This window comes from Xiphophorus hellerii, chromosome 11, assembly GCF_003331165.1.
Source record: "Xiphophorus hellerii strain 12219 chromosome 11, Xiphophorus_hellerii-4.1, whole genome shotgun sequence".
In the NCBI taxonomy this organism is placed as follows: Eukaryota; Metazoa; Chordata; class Actinopteri; order Cyprinodontiformes; family Poeciliidae; genus Xiphophorus; species Xiphophorus hellerii.
In genome coordinates, this window is record NC_045682.1 from 12,597,246 (window position 1) to 12,611,058 (window position 13,813).

General features: G+C 36.9%; 1 protein-coding gene across 6 annotated transcripts in view; it reads right to left on the reverse strand.

Annotated features, from left to right (window-relative positions):
• Positions 1–8,003: 8,003 nt before the first annotated feature.
• sipa1 (signal-induced proliferation-associated 1) overlaps positions 8,004–13,813 on the reverse strand; it is a 67,044-nt gene continuing 61,234 nt past the window's right edge. For 5 of the 6 annotated variants that reach the window (XM_032575631.1, XM_032575630.1, XM_032575632.1 and 2 more), the window contains 2 exons: positions 13,774–13,785; positions 8,004–13,212 (listed from right to left, as the gene is read on the reverse strand). In XM_032575631.1, the coding sequence (XP_032431522.1) occupies positions 13,069–13,212; positions 13,774–13,785 (156 nt within the window). In that variant the 3' untranslated portion in view covers positions 8,004–13,068. The remainder of the gene's footprint in view (positions 13,213–13,773; positions 13,786–13,813) is intronic. The other variant, XM_032575635.1, reaches the window with a different exon arrangement.

The window sequence follows — 13,813 nt, forward strand, 5'->3', positions numbered from 1 at the left end:
GTGTAGTGCTCATCAGTGGCCACCAGGGAGCGACAAAACGCAGGTTGCGCAATTCAAATCAAATCTACAGTACATTGGCACAGGAAACTGTTCGGCCTTACCCGCATTTTGGACGTAAATGCGTCCAAAATACATATATTAAGTGATGACGTAGCAACCAAGAAATACATTTTACTACACAGCTATGAATAAAAATCATAGACCCTATAACGTCCTTCTTTTTTTCCCCAACCTTTTATGGATATTTAATATAAATTTTAAAGTGGGAGTATTATACTTTATTTGAAGGGGTGTGCATAAGACTGACAGTCTCATAAACATAACATTACACTGTCATGAACATGAAGGAGTCTTCATGAATGTTTATGACTGTTGTCATAAAGTGTCACTGGTAATGACACTTTTAATGCAAGATTGACACTTTTAATTGACTTTTAAAGCAAGTTTTAATGGAACTTTGCATCAAAACTTTCATTAATTACACCGAATAATGAAAAGTTTACACTTTTAATTAACTTTTAATGCAACTTTTAGTGCACCTTTACATTAAAAGTGTCATTATTTGCAAAATTACTCTTTATGACAACAGTTGTAAACATTTATGATTGAAGAGTCATTCATGTTCATGACATGTGTTACGTCATGTTTATGACAGTCTCATGTCCGTATTATACACACGCCTTCAAATAAAGTGTCACCAAATACGGTATATCAAATTAATCTTAAAAGAAATTTAACTCCGCAACTTACTGTCTGCTCTTCCTGACACTAAAAAAAGCTAAAAAAAAAAAGAGTCAATTTTACATAATACTGATACATAATAATTAACAATACTGAAAGATTCAAGGGGTGGATGGGACTTTTTCCTGCATGGAATTACAATATTTTGCATGTGAACGTTCTCACTGGGTACTTTGGGTTCATACCACACTTTTAAAGATGGGTGCTTTATCTGTCTCTCTAGAGTGATTGTGTGAAAACTTTTGCATATAAATGGACACCTTTCACCTGACACCACTGCCAACATGGATAAGCCAAATAAGCTCAGTGGTGGTAACAAAAGGCCAAAGGCCACGCTTGCTGCCACAGGTACAGGTGCAACAGAAAAGTGTGGAATAATCAAGAAGGTCTACCTCCATAAGATTAACAGCTTGTCAATGGAAAGACAAAACATCGAAGCTTGATTTAGGATAGACAAAGCATGACAAAATAAAGCTTGTAGAATGGCCCTGACTCTTCAACTGTGTTAAAGATTAATGACCGCTCTCTAAAAGCCAGGTCTTTTTCAAGAAAGCATTCAGTTTGTGAGACTTTTACCGTCACTGATAAGACATTTCAATCCAGAGTTATGACTGAAGCTTGGTGATTTACACAGTCTGTGATCCGGGCACAACTTTCTAGGGGTCATTATATTGTTGGAGGTGAATTGTTATATTCAATAAATTAGAACCTGTGCTGCAATGAGGTTGTTTATCAAATTAATTGTAAAATTTCTGAATTTTTTTTTTTTTTTTTTTACTGGTCTGGCATAATATTCTCATCCTAAATGTTATGTTTTCATTAACTGTAAGTGGAAAACCATCAAGATTAACCAAAAATAACGGCTTGAAAACATCAACAATTGGGAATTGAGTTATTGAATATTACACTAAAGTGATCATTTATAGCGTTGAGAAAAATATAAAGCTCTTGAAAGGCCCAAATATATTTGGTATCTTTCTTTCATCTTGAGTTTTTCCAGCAATGCAAAATAAAAACCACAAGAAATAAAGGGGCCTCTTGCTGTTTTAGCATCTTGTCATGAAGAGACCTTCCAGAATCAGAGAGAAGATTAAAAAACACAGCTGCAGCTCTGCCTGCGTATATCTGTACAAAAATGTACACAAAACCTTTTGAGATAACCTTACAACAGGAATAGTCTGGATAATGTTTTAAATGAAAAACTTAAATCGACTCCATTTCATAGCAGTGAAAGGAAACAATAAGTAGAAGTAGCCTCATGTGTCTTCAGTCCTCACAAAGAGTCCTGGTGTTCGTCATTCTTACCGTTTAACTGCACAGTTTATGACAGGACTGGTGGATTTGTTATCACCAAACGGGGAAAGCTATGTAGTTATGAACTGCATCACTTATTAACAGAGTGCATGCTTTAACAAACGACTGCTTTTGTTCATTGAAATTTGCTAAACATGATTTCTGGTTGGAATCAATCAAAGCTCAATCATTAAGCAATGAGATGTTGAAAAATTTCCGCAACATTTTTCCAGTTATCTAGATGAAAACTTGGTATGAACTCATTTATAATGATGAAAACTTTGTGTAAAAATGAAAGAAGAACGTTGGAGCGAGATGATATCCAACCAGATCTAATTTTGGAAGGATGACTTGAAAAAAGTGCCAATAGGAGACTTAAATTTCCTTAGTGGCAGAAAATGAACAAGGTGGAGATCATATGTTTACAAATGCAAAAATAGAAAAGAAAAAAAAAGAATGAACATATCAGAACATAAAGACATCAACAAATATCTTTTGTATGCAGAAACAAAAGAAAAGCTCTACAAATTTGAAGAGACATCTGGAAACAAGGTAGCCTGAAAACTATCTAATCATAATCATGCAAAAACTAAAAACCAAAGTTAATTGGAGTAAATTTAGTCAACTAAAACTGGACTGAAACCTAAATGACAAAATGATAAAACTAAACATTTTTATCAAAGAATATGACTAAAACAAAATAAATATGTGTCAAACTTAACTCTGCTTAGAAAACACAGTCTCTTGTGTCTTCTTGAGTTGCTCTCATTCCATCCAGCAGTGTGGATATTTTCTGAATTTCACCAATAACATCTTGATTACTCACTTTCAATAGAAGATGCTGAACCTTCATCACTTATTACTAATGCCTGCAGGCTGATATTACTAAGACAAAACTTAGTAATACCTGCCTGCATGTCTTCCCATTAAAACATTTACCAACTCCCACTTGTTATACAACTCTCAGTTCTCCAAAACATAGGTGAAGATGCCATTTTACTTTATTTAGGGACGGCCTTTTAAATAATAATATGCATTTAGTCACTCCATCCTCCAATACTTATAAACAGTAACGGGAAAGGGAGACCAACAATTCAGCTGTTCTAATTTAATCCTCTCTGATCTACATTTTGCACATTACCCTGTTGCTCCTGCGTTCTGCCGTTTTATATATGTCAGTAAAGCAGTTATAAGCATGTAATTAAACCACAAAATGTGTTCAAACTGCAAATGTAAGAAACAGTAACAGAGCAAAATCGCCATGACTGCTAATTCAATACATTCTTATCCATCAGTCACCGTAAAAAAAATTTCATGTTTCGTCTCACCTTGTTTCTCCATTTTATGCATTTTAGTCCCCAGATTTTCTCAACATTACAGACTTTTTGTTTTAAATTTAAGTATGTAAGCAAAAGAAAAAAGAAGAAAAAGATTATACAACACTTCAAATTCAACACTTTAAGTTTCTTTTTAATTTTTATTTTTATTTACATAATTCTGGAAAAGTCAGCGACACTTTGCAGAAACTGTGTGAACTACTTCTGGACCAGCAGTCTTACACGTAAACAAAGTGGATATAAACAAGAGCACATAAGCGATGAAATGAGAAAGCGCTCCTATCCAATTACGTCTTAAACCTAAAATCAAGCCTGATTTGCGGTCAGCAGTGCCGTTTGTTTCAGAGATGTATCTGTCATTTCTACTGGAGGGACGCAGCCAAAACACAACATGAGGTATGAATTTTCTTCCATTAGGTTTTTGTTAACAAGAACCAGGCAGGTTTTCAGCTTGCAAACTTAGATTCCACATTTGTTTTAATTTCTCTGCATTGATGACAGAGGGTAAATTGATTGCAGGAATGATCCCGAACGCTGTGAGGATGTTTCAAAACACACTTTGATCCTACAGGTTCTGCTTTGTTTTTTACCCCAAAGATTTAGGACTCAAAATGTTTAATAGGTCAAAACTACCTAAATCATCCGTTCAGCATAAACTCAGCATCTGTGTTAAAGAAATGACTCAGCAGATTTTAGAGTGCAACATCTAAAAATTATTTTTTTTTCTAGACACAAATGAATTTAGATAACAAAATTTATACTAAATATATAGCAGTGTATCTTTATTTACATTGTGGCGTGAATGTTGTGTATAATTACTAGTGATTACAAGCTGTTATTTAAAGTTGTTTAGTATGAACTGAAGCCATCAAGTTTTTCAGTACAATTTCTTATTTCATCCCTTGGAAAATATCTGATAAAGTTTGATCAATGTATTGTTTTAGTTCATATTGGTACAGAAAACTGCAAAACAGCTGAAACACTGAGCGCCTTTAAATCTAGAGTTGCTTTTGAAACATAATCAACGAAATATTAATTAACAATCTGATGTGTAGCAACTTCACTTGAAAAAATGTCATGTTTAAATGTCAGTGTTATTTTTGTGTTTTTATGATGTGAAGCAAATTTAATTTGAATTCGATATAAACGCACAAGCCGCTTTTTACAAATTTGTTTTGTACTTTTCACAATTTAACTAAACGCTCCCACCATAAACCCATCATTCAGCGTCTGCTTGAATCTACTCTGAATGTTTCTGCTGTTTCCCCAAAGGGTGATCCTGGTTTTCATGCTAACTTAGCTTTTGTTAGTCTGGCTAAATAAACTTCTATAGACATTTCTGAACACCAGAGGATCCTTTGGGTAAACAGTGGAGGTGTTCTTTGTGAGCTTTGAAATCTGGCGCAAATATCTCCCGTCTTATTTATGGCAGGAATTGTGAAGTGAAGAGATGTTGCAGGCGGACTTTCATCAATCCTCATCTATTTCTTGTAAATGGGGCAACAGTGGTCTGGCCATTTAAAACGTAAAACACAACCCTGTGACCCGGGAGTGTAAACACACACTCACAAACCAACACGTTACCTCTGTATTTACAGAACAGGGATGAGTCGAGCTGGCTCTAAGCACTTAAGCAGCTCGGAGAGAGGACTCCAGCGCTTCAACCCCAAATAAAGACATGAACTGGTGCATTGTTGTCATCAGCTGTCCTCCTGGTGTCAGGCGCTGGAAGATGAGTGTTTTTCTCCGGCGGGTGTTTAGAAAAGCTTCCCAGTGGACAAAGTCCTGGGAAATGTTTGTGTGATGGTTTTGTGCTGTATTATGATCACGGAACAAGCTTTGGAAAATGAACGCGTCTTATCTCACGCTTCATCAGTTTCAGTGAGATGACACTGTGTTTAGTCAGGGCTTGAAAAAAAAAAAAATGTAAAGACACCGTTATCGCACTGAAAATCGCACCGTGCTTTTGTGCAACAGCAGGAATACAGAAATTGTACACTTTTTGGTGATACTTCGAATGTTAGTGAGCTCTGAACAGGTACATGAGAAAACTATGAAGATATTGCTGAAAATGCAGATACTGTTATGTTTCGGTGTTGTCAAGGTGGAATCAAATGACAGCAGGTGGATAATGGAGGGTGGGAGGGTGGATTTATAGGAACCAGGGCAACAAGAAAAATAGAAACCAGTGAATTTATATGGAATGATATTGAATGCAGGTGAGTAAATCAGGTGATTAGGAACAGCTGCTGAATAATTACTATAGAGGGAAATACTAAAAGTGATGAGAGCAATAGATCCAAGTAAATGCACAAAAAAAAGAAAGAAACAAAATTAACCTGAGTGGAAGAAGCAGGTTCCTGTGTCAGTAGTTAGTATTTAGATATCTAAAGTTTGCTCAAAACAACCCAGTCTCTGTGTGAAAGTTCCCTTTTGGAAAATTTAAAGTCTCAAACTAAAAATCCTGACATTTCTCTTCATCTTTTAAGCCTAATTTTTCCTCGCTGACAGTAAAATATTGGGCTGGATTACACAATAGCTTCTGTTTCTTAATAGCAGAAGTAAAACAATTTTTCTGTCCAATGGCTTTAGAAACCAAAGAAAATTCAACTGGATATTATCAAAAATATCTAAAATAACCCCTCTACCCACACACACAAAAAAAACTGATTGAAAAATTGTAATGTGTTATGCAGAGAAGTGAGAAATTAGATTTGGAATAGAATACAGCTTGATTGTGCAGAGATAAGTGTGTCTAAATCCTGCCACCTGGTTTCACTTCAGCTGTGGGACAAATTCAAACCTCAGATTTACAACTAGTTTCACAGAAAGTTAAATATCTTCTAAACTGTAAAGAATCACCACTGCTTGCTGACTAAGTTCACATTACAGCAGGTTGATTTTTAAAAAAAAAATCTAAAATAATCCAAATGCAGTGATCATGACTGTGAAGCTCTTATTTAGCTTCACGCCAATACATGTCAAATTGTGATCTTTAAAGTAGTGCGCCGTTTTTGAAGCTGGTTTTGAGCTGCTGGATGCACATGTATCTCTTCTTTGAGCAGATATCCAACCACAGAAATAACATAAACTTTGTTGTGGATTTCTGTCTCTCTTAAAAATGTAAACAAAACGTTTTGTCCCAAACACACGTAGCCAACGCTCCTCTTGTGACCGCTGTAAGATCCCAGTTGAAGAAAGACGCTAAAAGACGATGCTGCTGGAAGCCACATGTGTAACAAAGGGCAAATATTGTGTTTTTAAATCAATTTATTTGTTTTAAAGTACAACTAAGGACTCCTTTACATTCATCTCCTTATGATCTTATGCAAAATATGTTCTTGTCTTTTGCAGCTTGTTTTTGACACATCATCTGGGCAAATTATTTTTTTCTTTTGTGGTGCCTGACAAATAACATTAATATGAATACATTATTCCTCTGAGAAAAGCTCGGAGCTAGCCTCTGAGGGACTGATGAGGACTTTCATGTGAAGTTTGAAGTGTTGCTCTCATTCTTTCTCTGTTCTCACTCACTGTGTATTAACCTTTACTCTGTGTTGTAACAAGATCAAGATTTATTCTGGCCAGGACTTTTCAAGCTTCAACAGAAAATAAAGTGGATTAAATCTGATCAAATAATTTATTTTAACTCATTGCATGACTTGTACCGTTTATCCAGGTGAGGTAAATTCACAGTATGCATTCTTATTTATGAGGGGTTAGGGACAATTTTAACAATAGATCTTACAATCTCCATGAATTAAAGTGACGCGGTGCTGCCCCTCCCCCCATGTTGCTGCACACAGCTGTCCAGCCTGCAGAAAGAAAGCCTGCTACATTTTTCCCATGCAAAAAAACCCCAAGAAAAACAAAAAACGCTACATGACAAGAAACATCTCTGGAAAGCAACCATCAGCTTGTTATAATTGTGAATGAACAAATAAGCAAGTTTATTAGCAAGTTACTTCAAGTTTATGTGCTGACGTATATTTTCTCCAAATCCAAAAACTAAAAAAATATTTTTATGACTATAATAATCAATGTTATTTAACCATTACAAAGGAAATTTCTTCAGCTCATTAAACACATTTTTGCTTAAAATTTTAAACATCCTCAGACCGTGTTACTTTTACTCAAGATTATCATATTAGCCATGCCTTTAGTGTTTTCTAAATTTATCTAACAATGCGAGTAAAATGCAGCGTTACCCCATTTGGTGTGTGATTATATATACATCTCCTGTTTCTTCCAGTGCGTCAACTTACTTTTATGTTCTATTCTTTTCAGCAAATCGGATTTAGCTGTGACCTTTGACACCAATCATCTTGTTGCTTTCAGATGCTAAGTCCGGCCTCCCTCTCTCTCTCTCTCTCTCTCTCTCTCTCTCTCTCTCTCTCTCTCTCTCTCTCTCTCTCTCTCTCTCTCTCTCTCTCTCTCTCTCTCTGTCTCTCTCTCTCTCTCTCTCTTTCTCTCTCTCTCTCTCTGTTGCTGCTTTCGTTTCTGTTTTACCTTCACCGACTGCAGTCTGCAGACGTAACGTCCGGATAAATTCACTCAACTCCTCTCAAAACTCTTTAAAAAAAACACCCAAAAAACAAACTCCAATCTCAGAAACGATATGAAATCAGTGAGAAGCTGTTTAAACTTGTGTTTTAATTATTCTCTGCTTCATGAAAAGTAAACAGAGCCACAGGGTGAACAGATGAAAACTAAAGATTCATTTAAATTACATATACAGTACATCTTAGGTTCTGAAGATCTAGCCACCTGTAATTAGATGCTTTTTTTTTTTTTTTACTCCAAACCTGCTAGATTTTTTTCCCCCCAACTAATCTAAGAATGACAAACATCCTCCACAATCACTCCATCATATCTCAAAGTCAGCTAAACAAATGTCTTAGTATAATCTGCTTTAGGGGTATTTGTCAAACATCTGTATAGACTTTACATGTAACTAGGTTTAACCCGCTGCACTTCCAACTTACGTCAAGAAAGTGCATGTGATGCCCAAATCTTTCACTTTTTCCTCCTAGTTTTATTTATTTTTTATTGTTTTATTTCCATAGACAACTCATACAGGAACATTTAAATACCTTTTAAGGAAGCACAACCCATTCATTTCCACTCAACCATCATTTTCAGCACTATCTCCTTTTAAATGTACTTTTCAAAAAAAAAATCTATTTTCTTTTTTTTAACAATCTGAACTGCAAACGTGGCACCCGATGACTGTGGTGGTCCTGGAAATGTTCATTTTGCCAAAAAAAATAAAAAATAAAAATCTGATTTAAATTATATTAAAAAAAATATAATAACACAAACTTAGTTAGTGCAACCAAATGTAAAAGGATAAAGCAACAACAACAAAAAAAGGTAGGCACAAAGTCAAGAGTAAGCTTTCACATTATGCCAGTATGACCAGTCAGACCAGTTCCATTAAGATAGAGGGAATCCATTCATTAAGGCATACCTGATGACCATATTCGAGTTGTTAAATAATTCAATTCCAGAATAATATCACTTGTAATTACATTATGTTTAAGCAATTATCACTTCATTTTACATCATAGCAATTTGTTGTCTAGAAGAGCAAAGAAAAATTTATAACTCACGTTTTCTCCACCATAGTTCACATTTCTTTTTTCTTTTTTTCTTTTTTTTACACCTTCAATGCAGTTTGAACAGCTACAAGAAAGTCCACATTTGCATTATTAATACGTTACACTTTTTAATACATACACACATACAGCAGGGGAGGCTTGGAAGTCGCTTGGCACGTTGTCATGCTCGACCAGTCTCCTACAATCTAAATAAATATACAAGACACAGTAAAACGGGTCTGTTCCCACGTACGCCTCTCCTTTTAAATAATGGAGCCTCCGATTAGCGCTAATCGTCCTGCAAAAAGGAGAGCATGCTCAGTGCACCAACGTGGAACAAAGGTTTAGATTCCTAACTCACCCCTCATATGCTGGTACCAGTTATTCACAGTGACTCTAAAAGAAAATTACAGGAAGTTTGTACAAGAAAAAGAAAAGAAACAGCAGTCTTGAGTGATGTTTGGCATCGGTTTTCTCGTGTGTGTGTGTGTGTGTGTGAGAGTTCAGTTTATCAGTTTGTGGATCGGTTGTTTGTTGGCAGTCCAACTCTGAACACACCGACTCCATCAGCAGTGGAGATACATTAATGAGGGAAGGTGAGTATCAGGGGCGGAGTTGAGATCTTATGCACCTTCTTATGTTGAGCAAGATATAATCTTATAATTTTAGGCAGGCTGAATGGAGTTCAGTATGTGACATGTCCAGTGTTACAGTGACAAAAGCAAAGGTGCCGGAATGACACGTAAGCACACAAGCGTACATTTAGGTTAGAGATGCACCGACTGGACAACTATGGTCAACTTCCAGTTTCTCTTTAAAAACTGTCATATGAGAATATATATGAAAAATGACTCAAAATAGCTACCTTTATATTTCCTGCTGTGAAAGGGGAATGCCAGTCAGTTAGGCATTTCGTACCTTTAGGATATTGGTTGCTTTGAAGTCGATTTTTTGTGAACAAAATAGTTTCTGAACAACAGAAGGGTGTTTAGCACCGCTTTGACAACCAATGATTTAAAGTCACATTTTTTAAATCAAACTACTGTATATCAACCAGAAAAAGGTCACTCTGATCGATTAATCAGTTAGTTTTGAAGAAAATGAGAGCAAAAAGTTATCAGAAAGAATTAGGAAACAGAATGAAACCACAGTTAATCTTCATTAATGCTCACTATTGTAGAAAAATTCAAAACAACAAAAACCTGTCAACCAAAATGGAGGAAATGTATGAGCGAAGGTACGTAGTGGGGGTCAAATTTAGAAACGTTAGCGTGGCAAACGTTGAGAAAATTACCATTCTTGTGTCTTCTAACCTTTCTGTTTTGAGTCTCCATTAATAACCAACAGTAGAAGAAACATCCCAGCGTATGCGTGTGTGAGCGAGAAGCCACTTAACATTAACAATCATAAATTAACAATTAGCATTCAGAAGCAGCGTTCAGCTTCGATGCACCAAAAATCTTTAACAAATGTCTAGAAAACTGCAAAACAACTGGAACCCTGAGCTCCTTTAAATCAAGGCTAAAACCCCACATGTTGCTTAATTATAAATAACATAACATTGACCAACATATTCAATGTATATTGATGGTTTTGATCATTTTAAAATGTAATGTCTGTCACTGGTTTCTCAATTGTCGAATTTTAATTGTGTTTTTATGATGCAAAGCACTTTGAACTGCCTTCTTGCTGAAATATACAAATAAACTTGATTGATTAGTTGATTAGCTTGGTTAGCATGGTTAGCATTACTGAAATCAGTCTCTTCTGGGAGCTGTCCACCTGTCTGTCACTTTGAAACGGCCAAAAATTTGTGTTGATGTTTAAAAATGTCTTTTAATTTTATGGTATTGAACATAAATGTGAACAGTAGCCTCTATGCATTCCCTATAGCAGTGATTCTCAAACATTTTAGAATGAAAACAGATATTACTAAGTTGCAGCAGCAATTGTTCTTTTTCAGTTTGATGTGTTGAGTCATAAAAAATAAAAGCAAAAAGAGGAACATACTTCGTTTCTTATCCAGAGCACAGACGTTGAAAAATCAGATTCAAGCTGGACAGATTAACAAACAGGCCCTTAAATTAGAATTACAAGTCAGAAACTTTGAGGCGTCTCAACAGCTCCGGCCTCTGAAGACAAAATGGTCGCCTTAATTGCATATAAATTTCACCAACAGCTGCAATAAAAATGACTTTCTTTGCACCTCTGATGACCTGGATTTTGTTAAAACTGCAACACAATCTCCTCAAGTGAACACCTAACTGCAAATTATATACGAATATGTTGGGTTTTTTTTATTGCGTTGCAACAAGTAGTAACCCTGGACACAGTAAGCAAATCAAGCTGCTTTTTAAACTTGAAGCTTGTGGTTATCTTTGATTACATTCCCAACTCCAAGTTCTGACTTCAGAGGCGAAATAAACACAGGATCAGCAGGTTTTAGTTTGAGAACCACAGCGCTGGGGAGTGTAGACACCAATTTGAAATCAGAAATTTCTGCTGGCAACATTTCCAAATCCAGCATGTTCCCTGACAGACAGACTGAAAGCTCAAACTAATAAAAGAAACAATTAAACTTAAGTGTGACGTCGAGCTTTAGTCAATTTAATATTTTATCAAATTGAAACAACATTCCTCTTATGAGTTGACCTTTTATAGCAAATGGCTCATTTTTGTACCCAAAATAGTCGAGTTTGAAACAACCAAATAGAGTGAAATGCAAGCACCAGGTGTCATGTTTCTATTTTAAACAGCTTCCTACACCTCTGTGATTCCTCCACCTACTTTTAATTGCCTCGTTGATACTAAAAATAGCTAACTTTGATCGTCATTCGGTCAGTGACAACTTCCACACTGAAGAGTGATGTTAGTGAGATCTGTTAGCCCTTAGCTGCATTCGTTGACTGGAAAAATGTTGCATTTCTGAGGTTTTAACAGGCTGGTCACCAGTCAAGTTTGGTAAATATCAAACTTATTTGATTGTGATCACCGTTTGGTGAGTCTTTTTTGGCGCATCTCTAATTAAGGAAATTTCAATGCACTGCTGCCACTCTCCAGCTAAAGCAAACAATTACCCAAATAGTTACATCAGAAAACAAAACAAAAACAATAAAACACAAACAAAATGTATTTAAATACAGTTTTCTGCATTATTTCACCATCAGTCCAGGTTGCTCATTCTCACACCTAAAGCTATTTTGCGGGCTGAAAGAAAAGAGCTGCAGTTCAGGCCAGCAGGAGGCGATCTTCTACAGTTATGGCTGCTACAATAGTGAGGTTAGGAGATGAACAGCTACAGGCAGTCATGGAAGGAAGCTGAAGCAGTTCGTTCCTGCCAGAGTCTGAATTTTATCCTTTCAATTTCCTCTTTATGCTGCTTTTCTTTTGAAATCCAAAGAAAACAGAAGAAACAAGCAGTTTGAATCTCTGTTTTCAGCCCCCTTATTTTCCAGTTTCGTTTCCTAAAAGCAGAATTACCTAAATACAGTACGACTAAGAAGTGAAGATAGAGGATAATGTCCTTACATAACAGACCTCCCTCAGTGAGCATCGTTACATGTTTCTAAGTAGAAGGCCGCCTGCAGTAATTCAAATATTCATTTGTGTGTGTGTGTGTGTGTGCGTGTGTGTGTGAGTGTGTTTTAATTTCAGGCTAACCTTCCTGTCAGTGCCAGGCAGAAAACACACTCAGACCCTGCAACTACATGTAGCTTTACTACCGTTCACATATATTACCGCTGATACTGCTTACTATGTTTTATACACTTTTGGTCATTTTTCCATTAAACACCACAAAACATGCTGTACAGTGCCTGTCTGTCTTAATTGAAACCTCTTCTATAAGTGCTACTTAGCAGAGCTTGTCAAGTATTTGAAGCAAGAAACAGGCACACACACGCCCCCCTACACACACACACACACTCTACAGCAGCCTGTGAAGGTCAGTCTACACTTTTTTTTTGTCTCTTTTGCATACTTCCTCCCCAGCAGGCAGGACCACACTTGCCTGTGTGTTTACTTTTGCAGCTATCTATACATGATCAAAGAACGTTGTTGGGCATGGAGGCGCTCAGCGGGATTTGCATCATGGGGACCTAACAGGGCTTGTTGACGTTGCACAGGAGCTCAGTGACTTTGATGAGGCGGGCCACTGTGCTCTGCGACTCCTCCTGCAGCCGCTGGTTGTTCTGCCTGAGGCTCTGCACCTCGGCCTGCAGCACCGCCTTGTCCTCTTTCTCCTGAAAAACATCGGCACACAACAAAGAACAGAAGCTGTCGCTCAGATTGCTGTGGCAGGAACGAGAGGTGGGTGGCGACAGGTACAGTGATGGCTCGAAGGAAGCTCGCGGGCGTGTGCAAACGAGAGACGCGACAGTCAGAGCAGAGACGCACAGCAGCAGCGAGGAGGAATAAACTCGCAATCCCAAAGCGCCAATCAGCTGATCCGATCAGTTCTCTGACAGGAGAGATTTTGTTTCGATTCGAGATACCAGACGAAAACAACCAAGCGTTTGCTGACTTTTACTGTTGCATATTGTTTATTAAATCAGTTCTTTGTGGGCTGACGGTCAGATGAGCAAGCACCTTATCAGTCACAATGTGCACAGGGCTGCAACTAATGATTATTTTCATGATCGAACATTCTCATTGTTATTTTGCATTCACCAAATGCCAAGACTGATTAGTAGCGGATGAGCAAAATCAAACATTTCCGGAGTCCCAGGTGATGTTTGGATTGATTCTGTTGTTGCAAAACAGGGGAAAGCAGCAAATAATCACATTAAGTTAATCATACAAACCTTGTGTGCCCACTGTGTAAAAGGTAAATAGAAACAGAAC